Here is a 19,388-nt window from a genome sequence, read left to right on the forward strand (position 1 = left end):
TTTTTGAGTGTCTATTTTTCAAACCAGCATATGATACCACAATGACCATTTCAATGTCAGCAGATCTCAACTGCTTTAGGATTTTTTACCTCTGGATAGCTGTTTGGAATGGCTCTCACTTGGTTGGTTTTGGATGTAAAAGGTATGGAAGTTTTAATCTGAAGCAGTCCCATGCAGCCGTTGTAGCCAAGCATTTTGCAGTGCTGGATCTCTTCCCTGTGTTAGCCTGGAAAATGGGCCTCTGGAGACAGGCAGCTTTTCCCTGAGGAAGGCTACAGAGATGCCCTCAGACTGGTAGACTGACATTTAGACATACACAGCAAATGAGTTCTGTCACTGGTCTTTAGGAGTCAGACTGTAAAACTGCATGTTGTAACAAAACCTTTTCAAAAGTTGCAGTTCTTTCCCTAAAATCTTGTTTAAAATGCATTCAGAATTGGGAAGGTGCTGCTGAGTGATGATGTGATGGTGTCTATTGCCTGCATTTGTAGCTAGTTGTACTTGCCCTTCCCCTCCCGGGTTGGTAAGCACAGCCTTCACTCCTGCAGGAGCTTCAGCTTCCTTCAGTAAGCACAGCTTCACTCCAGCTCCTTAAATATTTGATAAAACATTTCCAACTGTTGAATTACGTACAGCTAACATTGCCTTTCTCCTCCTGCAGTCCCTGATCATGGTGTTTGCTCACTTGGTTCACTCACAACTGGAGCCACTCCTGGAATTCCTGTGTAGCCTACCTGGCCCTACGGGCAAGCCTGCCTTGGAGTTTGTGATGGCCGAGTGGATGAGCCGGCAGCACCTCTTCTATGGGCAGTATGAAGGCAAAGTCAGGTGGGACCCACAGATACTCCTGTGTGAGCTGCCCTCACCCCCCTGCCATTGAGCTCTGGCTGTAGGGAAGGGGGGCTGGCTCAGATGGGAGCAGTGTGTGTGTCAGTGTTGGGCAGAATTGCTGCTCCCTGTGCTGTCAGTTCTGCTCAGGAGAGCTGTGGTAACTGGAGCAAGCTCTTATCTTCCTCGTCAGTGCTCCTGCTGCCTCGTGCTCCTGTGCTGGAACAGAGACACGAGGGGGAAGGGGGTGTCTCCTGCAAATACAGGGCTGCTTTTGGAACTGAGCTTCTGTGAATGTGATGAGAAGAGCTTCCACACATGCAATTGCCTTTGTAGACTACTGTAGAGTTCTGGGGTGTTGTAGAGGGTTTCCTAAGAGAATTTGGTGATTTCTTGTTGATTTATTTATCTGTTAAAAGTCAATCAAGAAATTAATTGCAACAGTGTTCTCTCCCTTTTGCTGTAGGAGAATGTTTGTGTTCTAGTGGAGGCTGCATGCTGTATTCCAAAGCATGGGATGCTCTGTGTTCATTTGAATTTTGTCACAGCTGCTGTATTAGATTTTTCTGGTATCATGAAGCCTCACAGACCACTCTTAGAGATCTCACCAGCTGTTAACTCGCTTATTAGTGTTATTATGTCATTATTATGGACAATCAAATAGCCAGTGAAATAAATGAGAAAAAGCAGGTTCAGAATGGAAGTTAGTGAATAATCTTGAAGGACAGACAAGAAGCAGATTTGGGGATCCAGTGCTCTTTTTGGTCACACTTTGTTGGTTTCATCCCTAAGCCTGGTGTAAGAGCCTCTTTCTTGTTCAGGGTTAGTAGAAGGACCTTGAAGGCAGCTGACACCTCCTGTGTGCACAGCCCCCATCCTCTGGGGGCAGGTTGAAGAAGTGGTTGTTGGGTCTTGATGATATGATGGGAAAACTTTGGGCAGCTTGGGGCAGCAGGTAAGACCTGGGTCCAAACCAGAAGAAGTCAGATCTGTAGTAGTGTGCGAGAGAGAGAGGGTAAGAAGTGAAAACACAAGAAAAGTTCAGTTCCATAGAACTCCAAAACTTCAGTTTGAGATTTGTGGAGCCAGGAGAGAGAGAGGTTTGAGAGTGCCAAGCATAGATTGTCAACCTTGACCTGTAGTCAGCATCATCCTCAATGTGCTTGAAAACAGCATTGAACTGGAGAAGGTTTGAAGTATGGAGGGGAAAAGTGAGCATCAGATATGAAAAGAACATGTAGAGGAGAGGAGCAAATGAGCATTGAGACTGGAGAAAGGGGGCAGATTAACGCTGCAAATCGGCCAACTTACTGCTTTCTTGCAACTACTTTCCTCTTAATTCCATCTTCATGTGCATGTGATGCTGCAGGGGCACATTTAACCTGGTGGCCTTTCTGACCTGGAGAAACATTTAATACGTACATTTAAGACATTTAATGTATTATGGGTGCGTGTCTGTACTGTTGGTGGTGTTAAATCCAAAGTTTGACCAGTTCCCAGCTTGCTGTGCAGGTTGGGAGCTGAGTTCAGTTTTGGATGCTGACATAAAGAGGAGACATGGGCAAATTCTGTCGTGCTTGTTCTTGGGAAAGATGTTGAAGAAGGAGCATCGGGGTGTCTGCTCTGAGGTGTGTTCCCTGTTAGAAAGGGGCTGTGAAAGCCAGGCAGTTTGGGGAAATTCTGATCTCTAACTTTCCTGTTCTCTGCTCCCAGCTCTGTAGCACTGTGCAAACTCCTGCAGTATGGCATCAACACAGATGACAAGAGACTTCAGGACATTAGGGTGAAGGGAGAAGAAATATTTAATATGGATGAGGGAATTCGGACACGATCCAAGTCAGCCAAAAGTAAGTAATCATTTTGCTGGGTTTAACAGGGTTTTTTCTGTAAGTAGGTGCTGTGAAAGCCTGTGGGAGGTACAGTAATTTCACGATTACAAGCCGCACTGACTATGAGCCGCATCGCCGGGTGTTGGCAAACATTTCGTTCTTTGTCCATAAATTAGCTGCACCCAATTATAAGCTACTCTGTCATTCACAGTGCAACAAAGTTGCCAAATAGTAACAGAATCGTGGGATCGGGGGCAGGGGTTTACTGGCTTGGCTCGGACTGTGAGGGCTCAGCCCGCTTGGGGTGGCCCAGCTCGGCGCTGCCGCTCGGTGAGGTCGCTCAGGGCCGGCCGCTGCCTCTGGGCTCACTCACCCTGGCCCGGCGCTGCCCCGCGGTGGCAGGGGGGCACAGAGCCCACTGGCACCTATGGCGGCGGCGGCAGGAGGGGAAGGAATGTTCCCGCGGTGGCAGACAGGAGGAAGCCCCCTGCCTCCCTCCCAAGCCACGGGGACGCCAGCACGGAGCTCCCTGCCTCCCTCCCGAGCCGCGGGGGCAGCAGCACGGAGCCCCTGCCTCCCCCGGGCTGCGGGAGAGGAGGGAAGGAGGGAGCTCCCCTGCCTCCCTCCCCCTCCTGCGCTGCCAGCAGGCATCCCGGCTCCACCCGCTGCACAACACAGTAACCAATTTGTAACAATCGCGTAAACCTGGGTTTTACTGGCCGGTGCTCGGCTCGGCACCCTGGCTGGCACTTCCGGGATTGGACATTTCGGAAAATTATTCACATATTAGCCGCTCTTGAGTGTAAGCCGCATTTCCGGCATGGGAGCAAAAATTTAGTCAAAATGGTGCGGCTTGTATTCGTGAAATTACAGTAATTTCACGAATACAAGCCGCACCATTTTGACTAAGATTTGGCTCCCAAACCGGAAATGCGGCTAATATTCAGGAGCGGCTAATATGTGAATAATTTTCTGACATTTACAACCTCAGAAGTGCCAGGCAGAGTGCCGAGCCAAGCTGAGCAGCTGCAAAGCCAGCGTTTCACGATTGTTACAAATTGCTACTCTGTTGCGCCGCGGGTGGAGCCTGGATCCCTGCAGGCAGCACAGGGGGTGGGGAGAGAGGCGGGAGAGCTCCCTCCTTCCCTCCTCTGCCGCAGCCCGGGGGAGAGACGGGGGGGCCCCGTGCCGCCATTGCCGCAGCTCGGGGAGCCGGCGGGGGCCCCGCACCGCCTTTGCTGCGGCTCGGGGAGAAGGCGGGGTGCTCCGTCCCCGCCTACTGCGGCAGGAGCAGGCAGGCTCCATTCTGGCCCGCCGCCGCGGCAGGAGCAGGGAAACTCCGTCCCCGCCCGCCGCCGCCACCACAGGCGCGGGAAAGCTCCGTCCCCCCCCGCTGCCGTAGGAGCGGGGGAAGCTCCGTCCCTGCCTGCCACCACAGGGCAGCGCCGCGCCGGGGTGACCGAGCCCAGTGGCAGCGGCGGCCGGCCCCGAGCGGCCCCACCGAGTGGCAGCGCCGGGCTGGGCCACCTGGCCCCGTCGGCGGCCCCGAGCGGCCCGAGCCTGCGCAGCCTTAGCTCAGCCAGTAAACCCCGCCCTCCCGCGGTTCTGTTACTATTTGGCAACTTTGTTGCACGCGGGTCCTCGCTGCGAACGACAGAGCGGCTTATACTCGGGTGCGGCTTATTTATGGACAAAAAACGAAATGTTTGCCAACACCCAGAGATGCGGCTTATACTCAGTGCGGCTTGTATTCGTGAATTTACTGTACTGTAGTTTCTGCAGAAGGTGCACATTGGCTTTTAGAGCTAATTCATACATCATGTACTTAATATATCTGTTTACCTGTATCTATTTACCTTAATTCTGCCAAAGACTGGTTTGGAGGACTCCTGATGTCTGATTTAATATAACTGGATGACGTAATTGTGGGATGGGGAGTTCTTCACTGCTGTTTTACATCATGATGGATGCTTGGTAGCTTCTCTGAGAGGAAAGCATCTTTAGTGCATGCAGAGATTTAAAACAAAGGAGTGTTTTTTTCAATGAGACACTTTGACAATGATTCAACAAGTTAGAGAGTTCTTTTAAGGAAAGCTTGGCCAGTCTCTTGCATAAGGCGTGTCCTGTTTTTAATAGGTTTAACCCTCCAGTCTTTGACTGGAGGTTGCTGTTGACATTAATCTTTTAAATGAGAGAGAGCAGAGCTCTGGGCAGTTTTTCCTGAGGACTGAGCTCCAGGGGAGGCCACTTGGGGGCTGCCTGTCCTCAGCCATCAGTCAGACCTTGGTTGTGCCACTTGCTGAGCTAGAGCTCCTGTGTGACCAGTGGTGCAATGGGATGTGGAGGATGTGATCCCAGATCCAGACTGGGAGCCTGTCTAGACAGGTACTCCTTGAGCCTTCAGCTGCCATGGGCTTGGGATCTGCAGTGATGCAGTGAAGGACTAAGGTGACAGCTAAGGAGATGAATAGGAGCAAGGACTAGGGCTTTTAAGAGGTGAGTGATGGTCACAAATTACTTGCTACGTGATTATTCTTGACTTGAAAAAACCAAACCAACGAAGGCCAGACAGAACAATGGCAACTGCCAGCATTTGAGATAAACAAAGATAAATATTAGCATCAGTAAGAGCTAACCAGTGCTCCCAGATTCTTTATTTGATAGGATCTTTACTTTTGTAATGAAGGCAAATGCATTGTCTAGCTGTCCCTGTGGAATAGTTAAGCTCTGCAGGAGCACTAGTAAGGGAAAGTTGGAGCTTACAGTGCCTCAGAAGGGGCAGAGCCATGCCTGGGAGTACTGCACTGCTCATTTACATAAAAGCATTGGTGGATTGGCAAATGGACTTCAGGAAAGAGAGGTTGACTCCAGATGATTCCATTAAGCAGCCTGCAGGAGTAGAGTCACACATTCATTCAGCTGTGAAGATTTTCTCCCTGCCTCCTCTTCACTCAGAATATGCAAGGTTGATATTGCATTGAGATCTTTGGGAATGTAGCTCTGAGGGTATATGAAAAGATTTGGGGGTTTTATGTCAGTTATTTTTCCTTCCCAATCTCCCAAACAAAAAATCCGCACCTCAATAAAAAAAGGTCTGTTTTATAACTTTTAATTAAAAGCAACTTGAATATGTGTATTTCTTCTCTTACAGATCCTGAGCGCTGGACAAACATTCCCTTGTTAGTAAAAATCTTAAAATTAATAATAAATGAACTCTCTAATGCCATGGAAGCAAATGCATCTAGACAGACAACTGCAGACTGGAGCCAAGGTAAAATACTGGATTTTCTTTTTCTCTTTGCATGGCTTAAATGTACTTGATCTTCTCTTGAGAAGCATTTATAGTATAGGAACTTTATGACAGTAAATTATGTACCTGTAACTACAAAGGCTTGAATAGTGATCCAGAGGATAAGCTCATAGAATCATAGAATCCCAGGCTGGTTTGGTTTGGAAAGGACCTTAAAGCTCATCCTGTACCATCCCTGCCATGGGCAGGAACACATTCCACTAGCCCAGGGTGCTCCAAGTCCCACCCAACCTGGCCTGGGACACTTCCAGAGATCCAGGGACAGCCACAGCTTCTCTAGGCACCCTGTGCCAGGGCCTCCACACTCTCAAAGGGAAGAATTCCATCCCAATATCCCATCTAACCCTGCTCTCTGGCGGTGGGAAGCCATTCTTCTTTGTCAAAATCCCTCTCCAGTTCTCTTGTTTTGTTGTACCGTTCATCATTAGCACAACATCTCTTCCTTCCCAGTGCTATATTCAAGTGCTACCAATCTCTTCCAGGTAAAAATAAAGAAAATGGTAGAATAAGATCAGTCAGTGTTGTGTATCCTTAGATGTGAAAATTCTTTTGGGTTAGTTTTGAAGATGGGATCTGACCATGTGAGAATAAAATTACCCTTTCATGTGTACCTGGTTTGCCTTTCTTCCTATTTCAAGTAGCCATTCTTGTTGTTGGCTCCAGTTCTGGAATTGTTCCTAAAAAATACAAAGAATTGTAGGTCTTTCTGTTCATCCACCTACACATGCAGGGATGTGTTTGCCTACTCCAGTCCCCTATAGAGTGATCAGAGACGGGACCTCTTGGATTTGGATCATTTCTGGTATTTTTTTTTCTGAACAGATGATTCAAATGATATGTGGGAGGATCAGGAAGAAGACGAGGATGAAGATGAAGGCTTAGCAGGACAGTTCTTATCAGATATTCTTTCCACAAACAAGTATGGTGAGTCACAGTTTGAAAGTCCTTCTTCAAAGCAATAATCAAGTAGGTGACATCCTAGTCAAAGTTTCCTTCCCTTGCCAGCAGCAAAACAAAGGCTGCAGGCACAGGGAAAGAATTCTGCTCTGGGATTGTGAATAAGGACCCTCTGGAGAAGCCATGGCTTTGAGCAACATGGTGATTAAATTGCTGCATTATAAATAACATCACCTGGGAGTTCACATGCTGCACAGGCTTCACACCTGGGAGGTTCCTTCAGGTATTTCTTCTAAAGTGGAAATTGCTGCTCAAAGGGGTAGGTGTGACCTCAGCGTGACGGTGTCCTAGGGATGGGTGAGCTCATGTGTGGAGACACCTGGAGGAACAAGTGCTGCATAAAGAGATGAGTGGGTGCATCGGTTCTCAGTTTCATGTAGCCTCAGAAGGGAGAACTTTACAGGGAAACAGTGAGGGACACTGCTCACATTAGCTCAGAACTGGCAGTGTGTCACCCTCACATGGGATTAAGGCAGAAGATCCCGGTGCATGGAATTCCCAAACCTGCCTGTGAGTGTCCCATGTGTGCTTGGCTCACCTGGGTGTTCCTCGAGCCTCCACTGTTCCTGGTTCTGGACTTATTTTCTATCACGTGACCTAAAGGAGCAAATATTCTGCAATTTTCTTTTTCCCAGCAGTGCTGAAACTATTTATTTTTATATCCTTGGGTTTCAGTAGCTTAATAGAAAATTTCCTGAGATAGTCTGCTCTTTTTGATGTTAAAACCTACTGATTTGCCTCTGACAGATGAAGATTACTATGAAGATGATGAGGAGGATGACCCAGATGCATTAAAGGACCCTCTTTACCAAATAGATCTCCAGGTGATGCTCTAGAATTAGGGGTTTTATCAGATTCCAATCATTCTCTATAAACTTTAATTTTTTAAGTGTTGCACTTCAACAAATATGTAAGCACTGGAAACAACAGTTACTGATTGTTATCCAGAAGGCACTCTGATAATTGAAATTCCTTTGGAAAGGGCCAATTGTCCCAAGAATTTCTGGATATATTTTACCTTATCATTAATATCTATAACGTGGACATGTGAATGAACAAAACTCTTTGAACAGAGGGAGATGAGACTTTTCTACCTGTGAGCTTCACAGCTACTGGCAGAAGTCAGGAGTAGGTTGGCAAGTGAACATGACAGAATTTCATGCTCCACTTGGAGATGCTCCCACCCAGTCAGCCCTTGTGTTACCCTTTGCTCCTGCTTTTCCCACCACCTGCAGCTGTTGATGGGCCCTTCCCTCTACTCCCACCTGTTTTTTCTGCTCCAACCCTTCGCTCTGATTCCACTCCTCCTGCACGACTCATTTCTGTTCCTTTCAGTCCCGGGGTCTCGCTTGGTGCATGTTGGGATGTCTCCTGACACATGGAAGCAGCAGGATTTCCCAGGAGGGTGGTGCTGACAGGGTGTTTCTGTCTCTCCCAGGCCTATCTCACCGACTTCCTGTGCCAGTTTGCACAGCAGCCCTGCTATGCCATGTTCTCTGACCACCTCAACGACAACGAGAAGCGAGTGCTGCAGGCCATTGGGATATAGACCCACTCCAGAGACCACACCTGCCAGATCTGAACAATAGGTTATTTTTTGCTAATTCCACGTTTTATGATTGGACATAAAACATTTCCCAGTGTCTGCCTGCTTTGTTCCAGGTTGACAATGGCCTCGTTGTTTTGAGCCTCATCTTAACACACATCTGCTGAGAGAAGGAGTCCTGAGAAAGCAGCAAGGACATTGCACATTGGTTTCACCACAGGAGCACTTTCATTTTCCACAGTAACTTTCCAGGAAGTTCTTAAAGATAAAAAATAATGTGTCCTTAATATTTTTAAAAGGAAACTGTCTCTACCTGTGAGGAGGCACTTACTTTTTCCTGCAGCACAGTCGGACAGAGAAAGGAACTGGGTCACTTAGGGATTGCTTGAGAAGTGGGAAGGTTGTTCCTCTTGGCTGTTTCTCCTCACGTAACACAGGGTAAATATCTTGATCCTACAACGTGACTTCTTTTATAGAACCGCAGACTCTTTTCAAAGCTGCCCGGATGGGGTGGAGCCAGTTCACAGGAGTTTGGAGGGGAAGCTGAGACAATGAACCTGAGTGCATATCTTCTTTCCTGGTGTGGTGTGAACGGGGCTGTGTCGCTCACATCTCCCATGGGAGCAGTTCTTCACTAACACTTGTGTGTGTACATGCTCAGAGGAAGCCACCACTTTAATTGCTGTTCCTGTGGCATGTGGCTATGAAAGACTGGTTTTCTGGAACACAAGGAGCCACAGTTTTTAGGGGAAAAAAAACCTGATTGTACTTAACATATTTCCTCCATGACAGCCACTCTGAACTCCTTTGCTTTTTTCACACTCCTGTGTGTATTTTTATAGAGTGGTAAAATAACATTTGCAAGTTGACTTCCCCATGAGAACAGTGTGATGTATCTCACAACACCTCTCTGCCTTTGGTTCCCTTTTGGGGAAAATGAAATAAAACTATTAAAATGTACATTGGTATCCTTCTTATAAAACAGATTTAAAAGGAACTTGTGCTTGTTTCCTGAAGTCGCTTTTTAAAGACATATTTCTCCTTGGGACACATTCTGTACATGGTGCCAGAGGATGTTTGCATGTTTCATGGGAGTCACCTGGACAGAAAGGGAGTCCTGTGCTGTATGTATCTGCTGCTTAAAACAACAACCATTACAGTTTCCTTCTAAGAAAGGCACTTGCTGTTCCTTTGTGGAATAATTTGCTTTGCTTTTTTTTTTTTTTTCCCCCTTTTTTTTGGATCAAAACCTCCATAACTTCAAGTCTTTATGTATCTCACTGGTCTCATGTTGTGCCATGTGAGAATGGGCAGAGCTGGGGAGGGAACCCTCCATACCCTGAGACTCCTCTGAGCCATTCTCAATTTCCTGTGTGCCTCTAACTCTATGAGAATCAGTCTGAAGCCTGATTTTTATGTATCTAATAAGGTACAAGCTCTTCCCATGCCATTGAGTTTCAGTGTCTTTCTTTCCTGGGGATTCTCTGGTCTATAAGAATATAATAAATGGGGTGCCCTGCCCCTCCTGTCATACAGTCCACTAGGAGTTTTGTTCTGAGGCTTTCACTGAAAGGGCCAACAAGTTAAACTGAACAGTGCGGTTTTGCAACCCACCAAGAAGCTGATGGCTGCAGTGGTGTATCTACATGACTGTTCCAGAAGGGTCAGCAGGAATTGGTCCCTGCTCTGGGAGGAGGCAGGACTGGCTTTTTTTGCCATGTGTGTCAGCACTCAAGGGCTCAAACCCAGCCATCTAAACTTGGAGTAAAGTGGATGCCAAACACCTGGAAGCATCGAGGTGTGTTCAAAGTGTCTGGGGTAAACAGCACATTGAAGGCTAGTTAGCCTGAGCTCACAGAGGTACTGGTGGGGTTCTTGTGTGCTCCAGTGGGAGCTGGAGCCGGTGTCCTGTGCCTCAGGGGGAGCTTTAACCAGGTCAGAGGATGGATTTAAACAAGACCATGAAAAATGGGGCTGATAGTACTGACTCTGTACTGAAACATCTAGGGGTGTGTGTATTGTAAGTTCCAAAAGATGGATGGGTCAGTGCCATGTTCCTGCTGGAGCTCATCTGTGTTTTGGGTAAAAATGGCTTTGATTTGCAGTTACCAATATTTTTTCAAGGAGTGTGAGAAGGGAAGGATGGGGGAATAAGTGGCACTGTATGTGTAAAGATTCACTTAGCCGAGTTTCCCACAGCACAGATGGACAGAAAAAAGGCACTGTGTCCCTTATGGATTGCTTGAGGAGTGGGAAGGTTGCTCCTCTTGGCTGAACTGGTGCTCTGCACTCCCCTCCACCCTCAGCTCGGATGCAGCCTGAGCTGGCTGGGCATGGTGCTGCTGCGTGGCAGCTGAAGCCTGGGACCAGCCTGAGGGGCACAGGGATGGTGTGATTGTGCAGCAGCTGTTGCCAGCGCCCTCACCGTGTGCAGGGTGGTCTTGGCAAGAGATACTCTGACTCAAGCAATCCCTAGGAATGGGCTAGTTACGATCTGAGAGGGTGCATGAGGGACATGGTTTGAGGGACCTCAGCGACCTCCTGCTGGTGCTCATGACTTTGTTCCTTTTCTGCTTAACCAGTCATCCTTCCTAATAAAAACCTCCGTGATGTGTCTTTATACAAGGATTGTGTTTGCTGCAGGAATCGTGCTAAAAAAACCTCTGACCAGTAGCACAGCGATTGCTCAGGATGGAAACTGCTGGACTCTGGGAAGCAGTGTCTGAGGTCTGCTTTTGAGGCGCAGCACCCCCGCGTTGTCTGCTGTGGCGAAAAAACTAAACTAGTAGTCATGGAGGAGACTGACATTCTGTTAAGAAACATAAACTAAGAAAAAGCAAAGGGTGAGCTGTGGGCGACTGCACAGCCGAGGATACATGCCACTGCTGCGTTGGTGCCTGGCACACATAACCTGCTCAGGACTCGTCAGTGGGAATGAACTGGCCATGTTTGCTCACTGTGAGTGTTTTTCGGGAAGTAGCACGAAGCTCCGACCCCACGGACCGTGTTTGACCGGCGAACTGCCCAGCTCGGACCCTGGAATGAGACTTTATGCATATTCATCAGTATTGTTCTTTTTTGGGAGTGGGTTTTTTTGAATTAACAAATAAACTCTTGTAATGTAGAATACCGCCTGGCTTCCCTGTCTTTACCGGCAGCGGTTCGACCCCCGCCCCGGTCTCGAACGCGGCACTTGGAGCTCCGCAGTTGCGTTCTCCCACTCCCCCCACTTTCTTTCTCTCTCTCTCTCGCGGTGCATGCTGGGGGCTGTAGTCCAGGGGTTGGCAGCTGCCAGGCCGGCACCCCGGGCGCGATGCTCGCCGGGAGTTGTGGCCTGACGGCGCGGGCGCGCGGGGCGCGCCGGGAGCTGTGGTCCAGAGGGGGCAGGAGTGGGCCATGGCGGCGGCCGCAGCCCCAGCGGGCGGCGCGGGGCGCTCGAAGGTGGCTCCGAGCGTGGACTTCGACCACAGCTGCTCGGACAGCGTCGAGTACCTAACCCTCAACTTCGGGCCCTTCGAGACTGTGCACCGCTGGCGCCGCCTCCCACCCTGCGACGAGTTCGTGGGGGCCCGGTGAGCTGGGGAGCGGACGAGATGGCGGGAGGGGGGCTCCCGGCGCCGCTGACCTGTCCATGCCGCCCGCAGGCGCAGCAAACACACCGTGGTGGCTTATCGGGATGCGATCTACGTGTTCGGCGGGGACAACGGGTAAGGGGAGTCGGGAACGTGGAGAGTAGAGCAGGGGTCATGGGGATATGGGTGTGAGGGAAGCGGGGTGTGAGGGGAATGGGGTCTGAGGGGAGATGGGTGTGAGGGGAGGGGGTTGTGAGGGGAGGTGGGTGTGAGGGCAGTGGAGTATGAAGGGAGGTGGGCGTGAAGGGAGCAGGGCTGAGGGTCCGTGGCCGTCTCTGTGCAAGCCCGGCCCGGCTCAGCCGCCTCTCCCGTCGATCCCCGCAGGAAGACGATGCTGAACGATCTGCTGCGCTTCGACGTGAAGGACTGCTCGTGGTGCAGGTGAGCAGCTCGGCCCTCGGCGCTGGCAGGGCCGGGACATGCCGAGGCTTCCCTCAGCACCTCGGGCTGTGTGTAAAAGTTTGTGGCACTACCCTGGTACCCAAGAGGAAGTGTCACCTCTGCCCAGCGCTGTCCCAGCTGCTCCCTGCCAGCCTGCTGTGTGCTGGGCCATCGGGGTTATTGATCCTGCCCAAGGGTGGCCGGGCAGCACAGCAAGGGAGAGGACCAGGGTCAGGTCTGTTCTTGCAGCCTGTGGGAGGGCAGAGGGACCTGCACCCCTCGGGCTAGGGAAGGTGCTGGAGAAGGGGGCTCACACCTTTCTTGGCTCCTTTGCTCTGCACTGGGCAAACTGTTTTGCCTGCATCTCACTTTCCAGCTCTGCCAAATGGATTTCAGTAGCAGCATGTTTGTAACCATTTGTACTATACTGCTGTTCCATAAAATCTTAGTGCAATCAACTATCCAATACTAGTGAAACACTCAGGAACAAAAGAATAACTTCTAACAGTTGTTTCTTTTCTGAGTCTACACAGTAGCTCTGTGTGCCCAAAGCACGACCAGGGTGTTTGACTGCTGCTGTTGTAACCTGTGCAGGGCTTTCACGACGGGGACACCGCCGGCACCACGGTACCACCACTCTGCTGTGGTCTATGGGAGCAGCATGTTCGTGTTTGGTAAGACAGCAGCAGGCTGTGCTGGGAGTGGTCAATGTGCTGCTGTACTGGCTTGAAAAAAAGAATGAGAGATCTTTAGGAAGTGTCAAAGATCTCGTTCAGCAGCAGATCCAGTATTTTTCATGGCTGACTGTGATTTCAACTTTAATTTGGAAATACTTCACTGTTTTGTTTGAAGTAAAGATGACTTGAAGCTCATTACCAAAGTGATTCTTTAGGAGAAGGAGTGGAGGAGAAGTTTCCTTCTGTAGTAGTCCATTATCCAAACATTTTATGCAATCTAAAGTTTCTTCTAATGCAGTGCCTGGGAGTGTGTGTGCTCCATTGCCTGGGAGTCAAATGGAATTCTTGTTGTCCAGGTGGTTATACTGGAGATATCTATTCCAATTCTAACCTGAAGAATAAGAACGACCTCTTTGAGTATAAGTTTGCAACTGGGCAGTGGACAGAGTGGAAGACTGAGGGAAGGTAAGAGCTGGTGTCATTGCCTCATGCTTCGGGGGAGTGAGGGTAGCCTGGCATCATTTCAGACATGGTACACTCAGACCTAATTGCTGTGCTGATGTTAGGGCTGCAGCATGATTGCTGCTCTGCTTTCTCAATTAAAGTTCTGGTTCTACAGGAGTTTTTTTGTCTAAAATCCACTCTTCATGTTTCAGGTCCATGACAGAAGGGATGGAAGGAAAGGGAGTTGGGTTTTTTCCTGCATTGTTTCGGTTTCAAGGATAGCTTGGAAATTGTTGATCCCTCATGAACATGGGCTCCTGAGATTCATTCTTCCAAGGAAATCAAAATCACTACTAACACATTACTTCCTAAAGTTGACTCTGTGCACATTTCAGAATGCCTTTTCTGACAGTGATCCAGCTACTTGGTGTTTTTCACAAGGGCCTGGACAGGATAAATGGGAATGGCCTCATACTGGCAAAGCAGGGATAGATGGGGTATTGGGAAGGAATTCTTGGCTGTGAGATTGTGAAGCTCTGGCACAGGTTTCCCAAAGCTGCTGTGGCTGCCCCATCCCTGGAAGTATCCAAGGCCAGGTTGGACAAGGCTTGGAGCAACCTGGGCTAGTGGAAGGTGTCCCTGTCCATGGCAGAGGGTGGGACTGGATGTGCTTTGAAGTCCCTTTCTGCTCCAAACATTTCTGTGTTTACCACTCCCCAGTAAGGGTCATGTGGTGTCTTCACTTGCAGTTCTTTACAGAACTGAAGTTTCTGAAATGGGTTTCAGTGGAGAGAGGGAAGGGAGCATTTGTTATTGTGATTTGTGGAGAGGAATGAGGGAAGTCCCATCCACTCTTAGTGTGTTACTGTTCACCTCTGAAGAGGACGTTATATTTCAGAACAGACCATATTAGTAATTTCTCTTTCTGGTTAATTCTGGTAACATGGGACATTTTGGAGAGAAATTCTTACACAGTTTAGAAACTCACATTTTGTTTGTTCCCCAGAGTTACAGTTTGTGCTTCACAGTCACCTCAGACAAGCCAGCATATGCCTTGTGGCATCACGGGTTTGTTCAACCTGGCTGATTTAGTTAAAACAACAAAAAATTATGGAAGAAAAATCATAGGTTTGATCTTTCATTGTGGACACTACATCTTGGGAGCAACCCTGAATGATCCCAAATGAGTATCCTCAGCTCTGTCCTGGTCTCATTTCTGTGTTTCACTGCTTAGTCTGTGGGATGTTCACAGCAAGAGTTGATTGCCACCTTGCTCTACCAGTGGTGCTATGAATTTTCCCATTATTTTACTATTTTGCACAAAATACTCTAAGAGTTTTTGAGTCCTGGCAAAGAATTAATTGGGGTTTTTTGTTTTTTTTTTTTCCCTGTCTGCTTTAAGGTGGTTTCTCTCAATTGAAGGCAGCAAAGTGTAATTTCACGATTATAAACCGCACCATTTTGACTAAAATTTTGCTCCCACCACAGAAATGCGGCTTACACTCAGGAGCGACTAATATGTGAAAAATTTTCTGAAGTTTCCAACCCTGGAAGTGCAGCCGAGGTGCCAAGCCGAGCACCTGCCAGTAAAACCTGGGATTGCGCCACTGTTACAAACTGGTTACTGTGTTGTGCGGCGGGTGCAGGCGGGCTCGGTGCTGGCAACACGGCGGGGGAGAGAGGTGGGAGCTCTGTGCTGCCATCCCCGCGGCCCGGGGGGGAAGCGGGGGGCTCCCAACTGCTGCCACCACCGCAGGAGCAGGCAGACTCCACCCCCGCCTGCCGCTGTGGGAGCGGGGGGGCTCCTTCCCCTCCTGCTGCCACCGCCATGGGTGCTGGTGGGCTCCATCCCGGCCTGCCACTGTGCGTCAGCACCAGGCCAGAGCAAGCGAGCCCAGCGGCGGCCGACCCCGAGCGGCCCCACCGAGCTGGGCCACCTGGCCCCGTCAGCAGCCCCGTACCCACACAGCCCAAGCCGAACCAGTAAACCCCACCATCCTGCAATTCTGTTACTATTTGGCAACTTTGTTGCATGCGGGTTCTCTCTGCCAACGACAGAGCAGCTTATAATTGTGTGCGGCTAATTTATGGACAAAGAATGAAATGTTACTGACACCCGGAGATGAGGCTTATAGTCAGTGCGGCATGTAATCTTGAAATTACTGTAATACATGCCTTCAGAGTCTCACTCAGTGTTTGGAGGGTGCATGGCAGAAGCAATTTTGTGTAGGGTACTTTCTTCTTCCACGTGCATTTTAGCTCTTAGATCCTTCTGCAGCCCCTCTGCAGCTGCGGAGGAAAGATTGTTGTCTGCATTTTCTTCCTTGCAGGTTGCCGGTGGCCAGGTCAGCTCACGGTGCGACGGTGTACAGTGACAAGCTGTGGATCTTTGCTGGATATGATGGCAACGCACGGTATGGGGCAGTATCACCCTCTCCTTGAATGTTTTTGTGAAATCCCAGCCCTTCAGTTTCCACCTTTGTAGAGAAATTTGCATATTCCAAGAGATTTAAATACTCAGCTAGAGCAAACCCAGTCTGTTGCTGAGCATAAAGATCTGCTTACTCAGAGTGGCTGTGGATGTGTAATTTGACAGCTTGCTTGGTTGTAAGGCTGCAGAATGATTTTTGGAATTTGGCAAATGCACATTTCTTGAAAGATCCCTGGCACAGGTTGGCTGATGTTGCTGAAGACTTAGAGAGCAAAACCTGGATTTGCTTTGAAATCATCTGACAGAACTAAGAGCAAAGCATCATGTCAGTTATTTCTCAGAAATCTCTTGAAATATGTAATATTAGGTTGAAGGGAGGTGGGATTTTGTGTGGGGAAAGACTGGAAAGGAGTGGTACTGAGATGTTGGAGAGAGCCTGGTGCTTTGTCTCACAGTAGCTCCTTGCATTTGCTGTTGGTCTGTCAGGGAACAGTCAATTCTGGACATGCCATTTTTTTCTTTTGTGATGGACTTGAATAATTTATGTTAATGTACAATATTTGCATCGTAAGAGCACACAGAGATTGTCACAAATGTCTCTTCTGAGGAGAATCTTCAGAAAAGTGTCCAGCTCCACCAAGTCTCCAGGAGAACTTCTCATAATCGGGAAAACAGATGGGATGTCTTTGTTATTTCTGGAGGAGGAATTGGTATAAGATAAGATGCATGACTCTGTGGGATTTTCAGTGTCATCTTAGGGAGTCCCCCAGGGCCTTGGGTAGCTGTAAGGAAGGAGTGGGTGAGAGGAGCTGTCTAATTTATGTTAAATATGTCTAATCACGTTAAAAAAATGTCTTTTTTATGGAACTTGAGCCTCCAGGCAGATTTGAACAAAGGAAACATCTGTAGTTACTGTGAGTAACTTGTTCTGGGAACAGCACAGTCAGAGATGTGTCAGGTTACCTGCTTTGTCCTCCTTTCTGTATTTAAGCAAGGATTCAGCCATGTAAATAATTGTTAGGTTCAGTCTCAGTAGTTAACAGGGATGAGCAGAAGGAGCAGGGTAATAAGGAGTATTTTGTAAAAATCCTGAAGATTAAATAGTTCAAATCCTTAAGCTCCAGACTGAGTTGCTGTTTGTAGCTGTTAACTGCAGTGTGCTTGTAACTAGAAAGATGCTGAAGAAAGATGGGGAGGGACTATAAAATTTAGGTATAGAACAAAGGGATTCTAATAATTGTTTTTCTGCCAGTGGAAGTAGGAGGCTCTTCCTGTGCAGATGCAATGTTGATGAAATAGGATTTCTGTCCTTTCAACACAGTTACAAAAAATGAACTGTTTAAAATCAAGCAATTTTTGTGTTATGGCACAGATTAAATGACATGTGGACAATAGGCCTGCAGGACAGAGAGCTGACCTGCTGGGAAGAGGTAAGAAGCTTTCATTTCAACTAATACATAAAATTCTCTTTTTTGGTTTTAATGCACAATTATTTAAAATTAGCCATGATAGAGTACACTGCTCTTTCTCCAGAATATGTTTTTGACCCACAGTTAAAAGAAACAGTTCCACTTTGATTTGGTTTGACTATTTGGAAAACCAAGTGTGTATGAAAGGGTGATTTTTTTGCTTGTGAATCTGTGAACTGGACTTGGACTTCCCATGAGGGATTTGCTGTGGAAGGGACTGCATTCCCACCCTCACCACTGCATTCCCACTCTGACCACTGCATTCCCACTCAGACCACTGCCACAGACTGGGAGCTTTGCTGGCCAGCTGACCAAAGCCCTGATCCTTACAGTACTGGGATCTTTAAAAACAAAGCCTCCCAACCTTTTTATCCAGGGAAAATCAGACATGTAAGCATGTCAGGAGTCTACTACCTGTCACCAGCTTTATAGGGCCCATGCCATATGCTCATCCTCAGCATGTGGAGTTGTGCACTGTAACAATACATTTCTGATTTTGAACTTAATTACCTTTCAGATTGAACAAAGTGGTGAAATTCCTCCTTCCTGCTGTAATTTTCCTGTGGCGGTTTGCAAAGACAAGATGTTTGTTTTCTCTGGCCAGAGTGGAGCAAAGATTACCAATAATCTCTTCCAGTTTGAATTCAAAGAAAAGATGTAAGTGTAGACAGGTCCTGCAAAATCCACATAGTCCTTGACTGCCTGAGTTGTGAAATGTAACACTTCAGGGTATTGAGGGAGAATGCCATGTCTCCCAGTGACGAGTTAGAAAATGTAAAAGAATTGTAAAAACGTGGCCTGTTTCCTGTTTCCTGCCCCAGCTGGACACGGATCCCCACAGAGCACTTGCTGCGGGGCTCGCCGCCCCCTCCGCAGCGGCGATACGGGCACACCATGGTGGCCTTCGACCGGCACCTCTACGTGTTCGGCGGGGCTGCGGACAACACGCTGCCCAACGAGCTCCACTGCTATGATGTGGACTCCCAGACCTGGGAGGTCATCCAGCCCAGCCCAGACAGTGAGGTAAAATCTTCTGCTGGTGGTTTTTCCTTTATGCTACGTCTTTTCTGACTCATTTTCGCCATGGATACTTTTTGACAAAAGCATTGGCTTTTAGCTAAATAGTGGCAACTCCTTCCCACTGAGGGTTAATTAGTTCTAATATTGTGGGTAGCAGTCCTTAAAAATTAGTCAGTGTTGACACATCTAAAACGTCGCTTAGCACATTTTAAAGAAATACCATGAAATGCTTTTATGTGCATTATGAGTCAATCATTTGTTCAGTCAAAAACTGAACAATGAATTTGGTGTGTGCCAGTGGTTCTGTGGCTGACTGTGTGATCCTCTTGAAACAGAATTCAAAACTTGACAAGGTTTGATTTGTCACTGTAATGCCCATGTACATAAAATCTTATAAATTCTGATTATACATAGAGGTGTGGCTGGCAAATAGTAACATGGAAGTTCAGAAAGGGCTGTTTTAACATACTCGCATTAATAGGAGATATACATTTTTAAATGTCTGTTTTTACATGGACATCAAAAGGCTGTAGACCACCAAGTGCCAAGGAAACACTCCAAATGAGACCATATTTTTTTAAAAAAAGAAAAATGAACATATTAGTCTGTTTCTTTTGTGACTTGCTACTCATACAAGGCAGTGATTGTGTGATAAAATGTCCATTTTTTCTATAGCACACTCACAGATCCTGTCTGGGATCAGCTTGTATTCCAGGTGGAAGTGCCAAGGGCTCACCTGGTTTCGGTGCATATTGCAGGTCATGTAAGTGAGGATCATTTCATCATTTCATCATGCACAAGCAGTTGTTCCCTGAAGCCCATACCAGTGTGTGTAGCTCCTGTCTTTGGAGCAGCAGCATTCAT

The 19,388-nt window shown here is 48.0% G+C and overlaps 2 protein-coding genes across 2 annotated transcripts in view; both read left to right on the top strand.

Moving 5' to 3' along the window:
* IPO9 (importin 9) overlaps positions 1 to 9,467 on the top strand; it is a 41,504-nt gene extending 32,037 nt beyond the window's left edge. Inside the window, exons 19-24 of the mRNA XM_033080062.2 lie at positions 662 to 828; positions 2,542 to 2,675; positions 5,809 to 5,928; positions 6,790 to 6,891; positions 7,672 to 7,748; positions 8,363 to 9,467. Coding sequence (XP_032935953.1) covers positions 662 to 828; positions 2,542 to 2,675; positions 5,809 to 5,928; positions 6,790 to 6,891; positions 7,672 to 7,748; positions 8,363 to 8,473 — 711 coding nt within the window. The 3' untranslated portion in view covers positions 8,474 to 9,467. The remainder of the gene's footprint in view (positions 1 to 661; positions 829 to 2,541; positions 2,676 to 5,808; positions 5,929 to 6,789; positions 6,892 to 7,671; positions 7,749 to 8,362) is intronic.
* Positions 9,468 to 11,850: 2,383 nt separating this feature from the next.
* LZTR1 (leucine zipper like transcription regulator 1) overlaps positions 11,851 to 19,388 on the top strand; it is a 36,837-nt gene continuing 29,299 nt past the window's right edge. Inside the window, exons 1-9 of the mRNA XM_033080148.1 lie at positions 11,851 to 12,042; positions 12,115 to 12,177; positions 12,427 to 12,483; positions 13,078 to 13,157; positions 13,517 to 13,625; positions 15,935 to 16,018; positions 17,408 to 17,465; positions 18,022 to 18,161; positions 18,326 to 18,527. Of these exons, the coding sequence (XP_032936039.1) occupies positions 11,867 to 12,042; positions 12,115 to 12,177; positions 12,427 to 12,483; positions 13,078 to 13,157; positions 13,517 to 13,625; positions 15,935 to 16,018; positions 17,408 to 17,465; positions 18,022 to 18,161; positions 18,326 to 18,527 (969 nt within the window). The 5' untranslated portion in view covers positions 11,851 to 11,866. The remainder of the gene's footprint in view (positions 12,043 to 12,114; positions 12,178 to 12,426; positions 12,484 to 13,077; positions 13,158 to 13,516; positions 13,626 to 15,934; positions 16,019 to 17,407; positions 17,466 to 18,021; positions 18,162 to 18,325; positions 18,528 to 19,388) is intronic.

Source organism: Catharus ustulatus, chromosome 25 (assembly GCF_009819885.2).
Source record: "Catharus ustulatus isolate bCatUst1 chromosome 25, bCatUst1.pri.v2, whole genome shotgun sequence".
Lineage (NCBI taxonomy): Eukaryota > Metazoa > Chordata > Aves > Passeriformes > Turdidae > Catharus > Catharus ustulatus.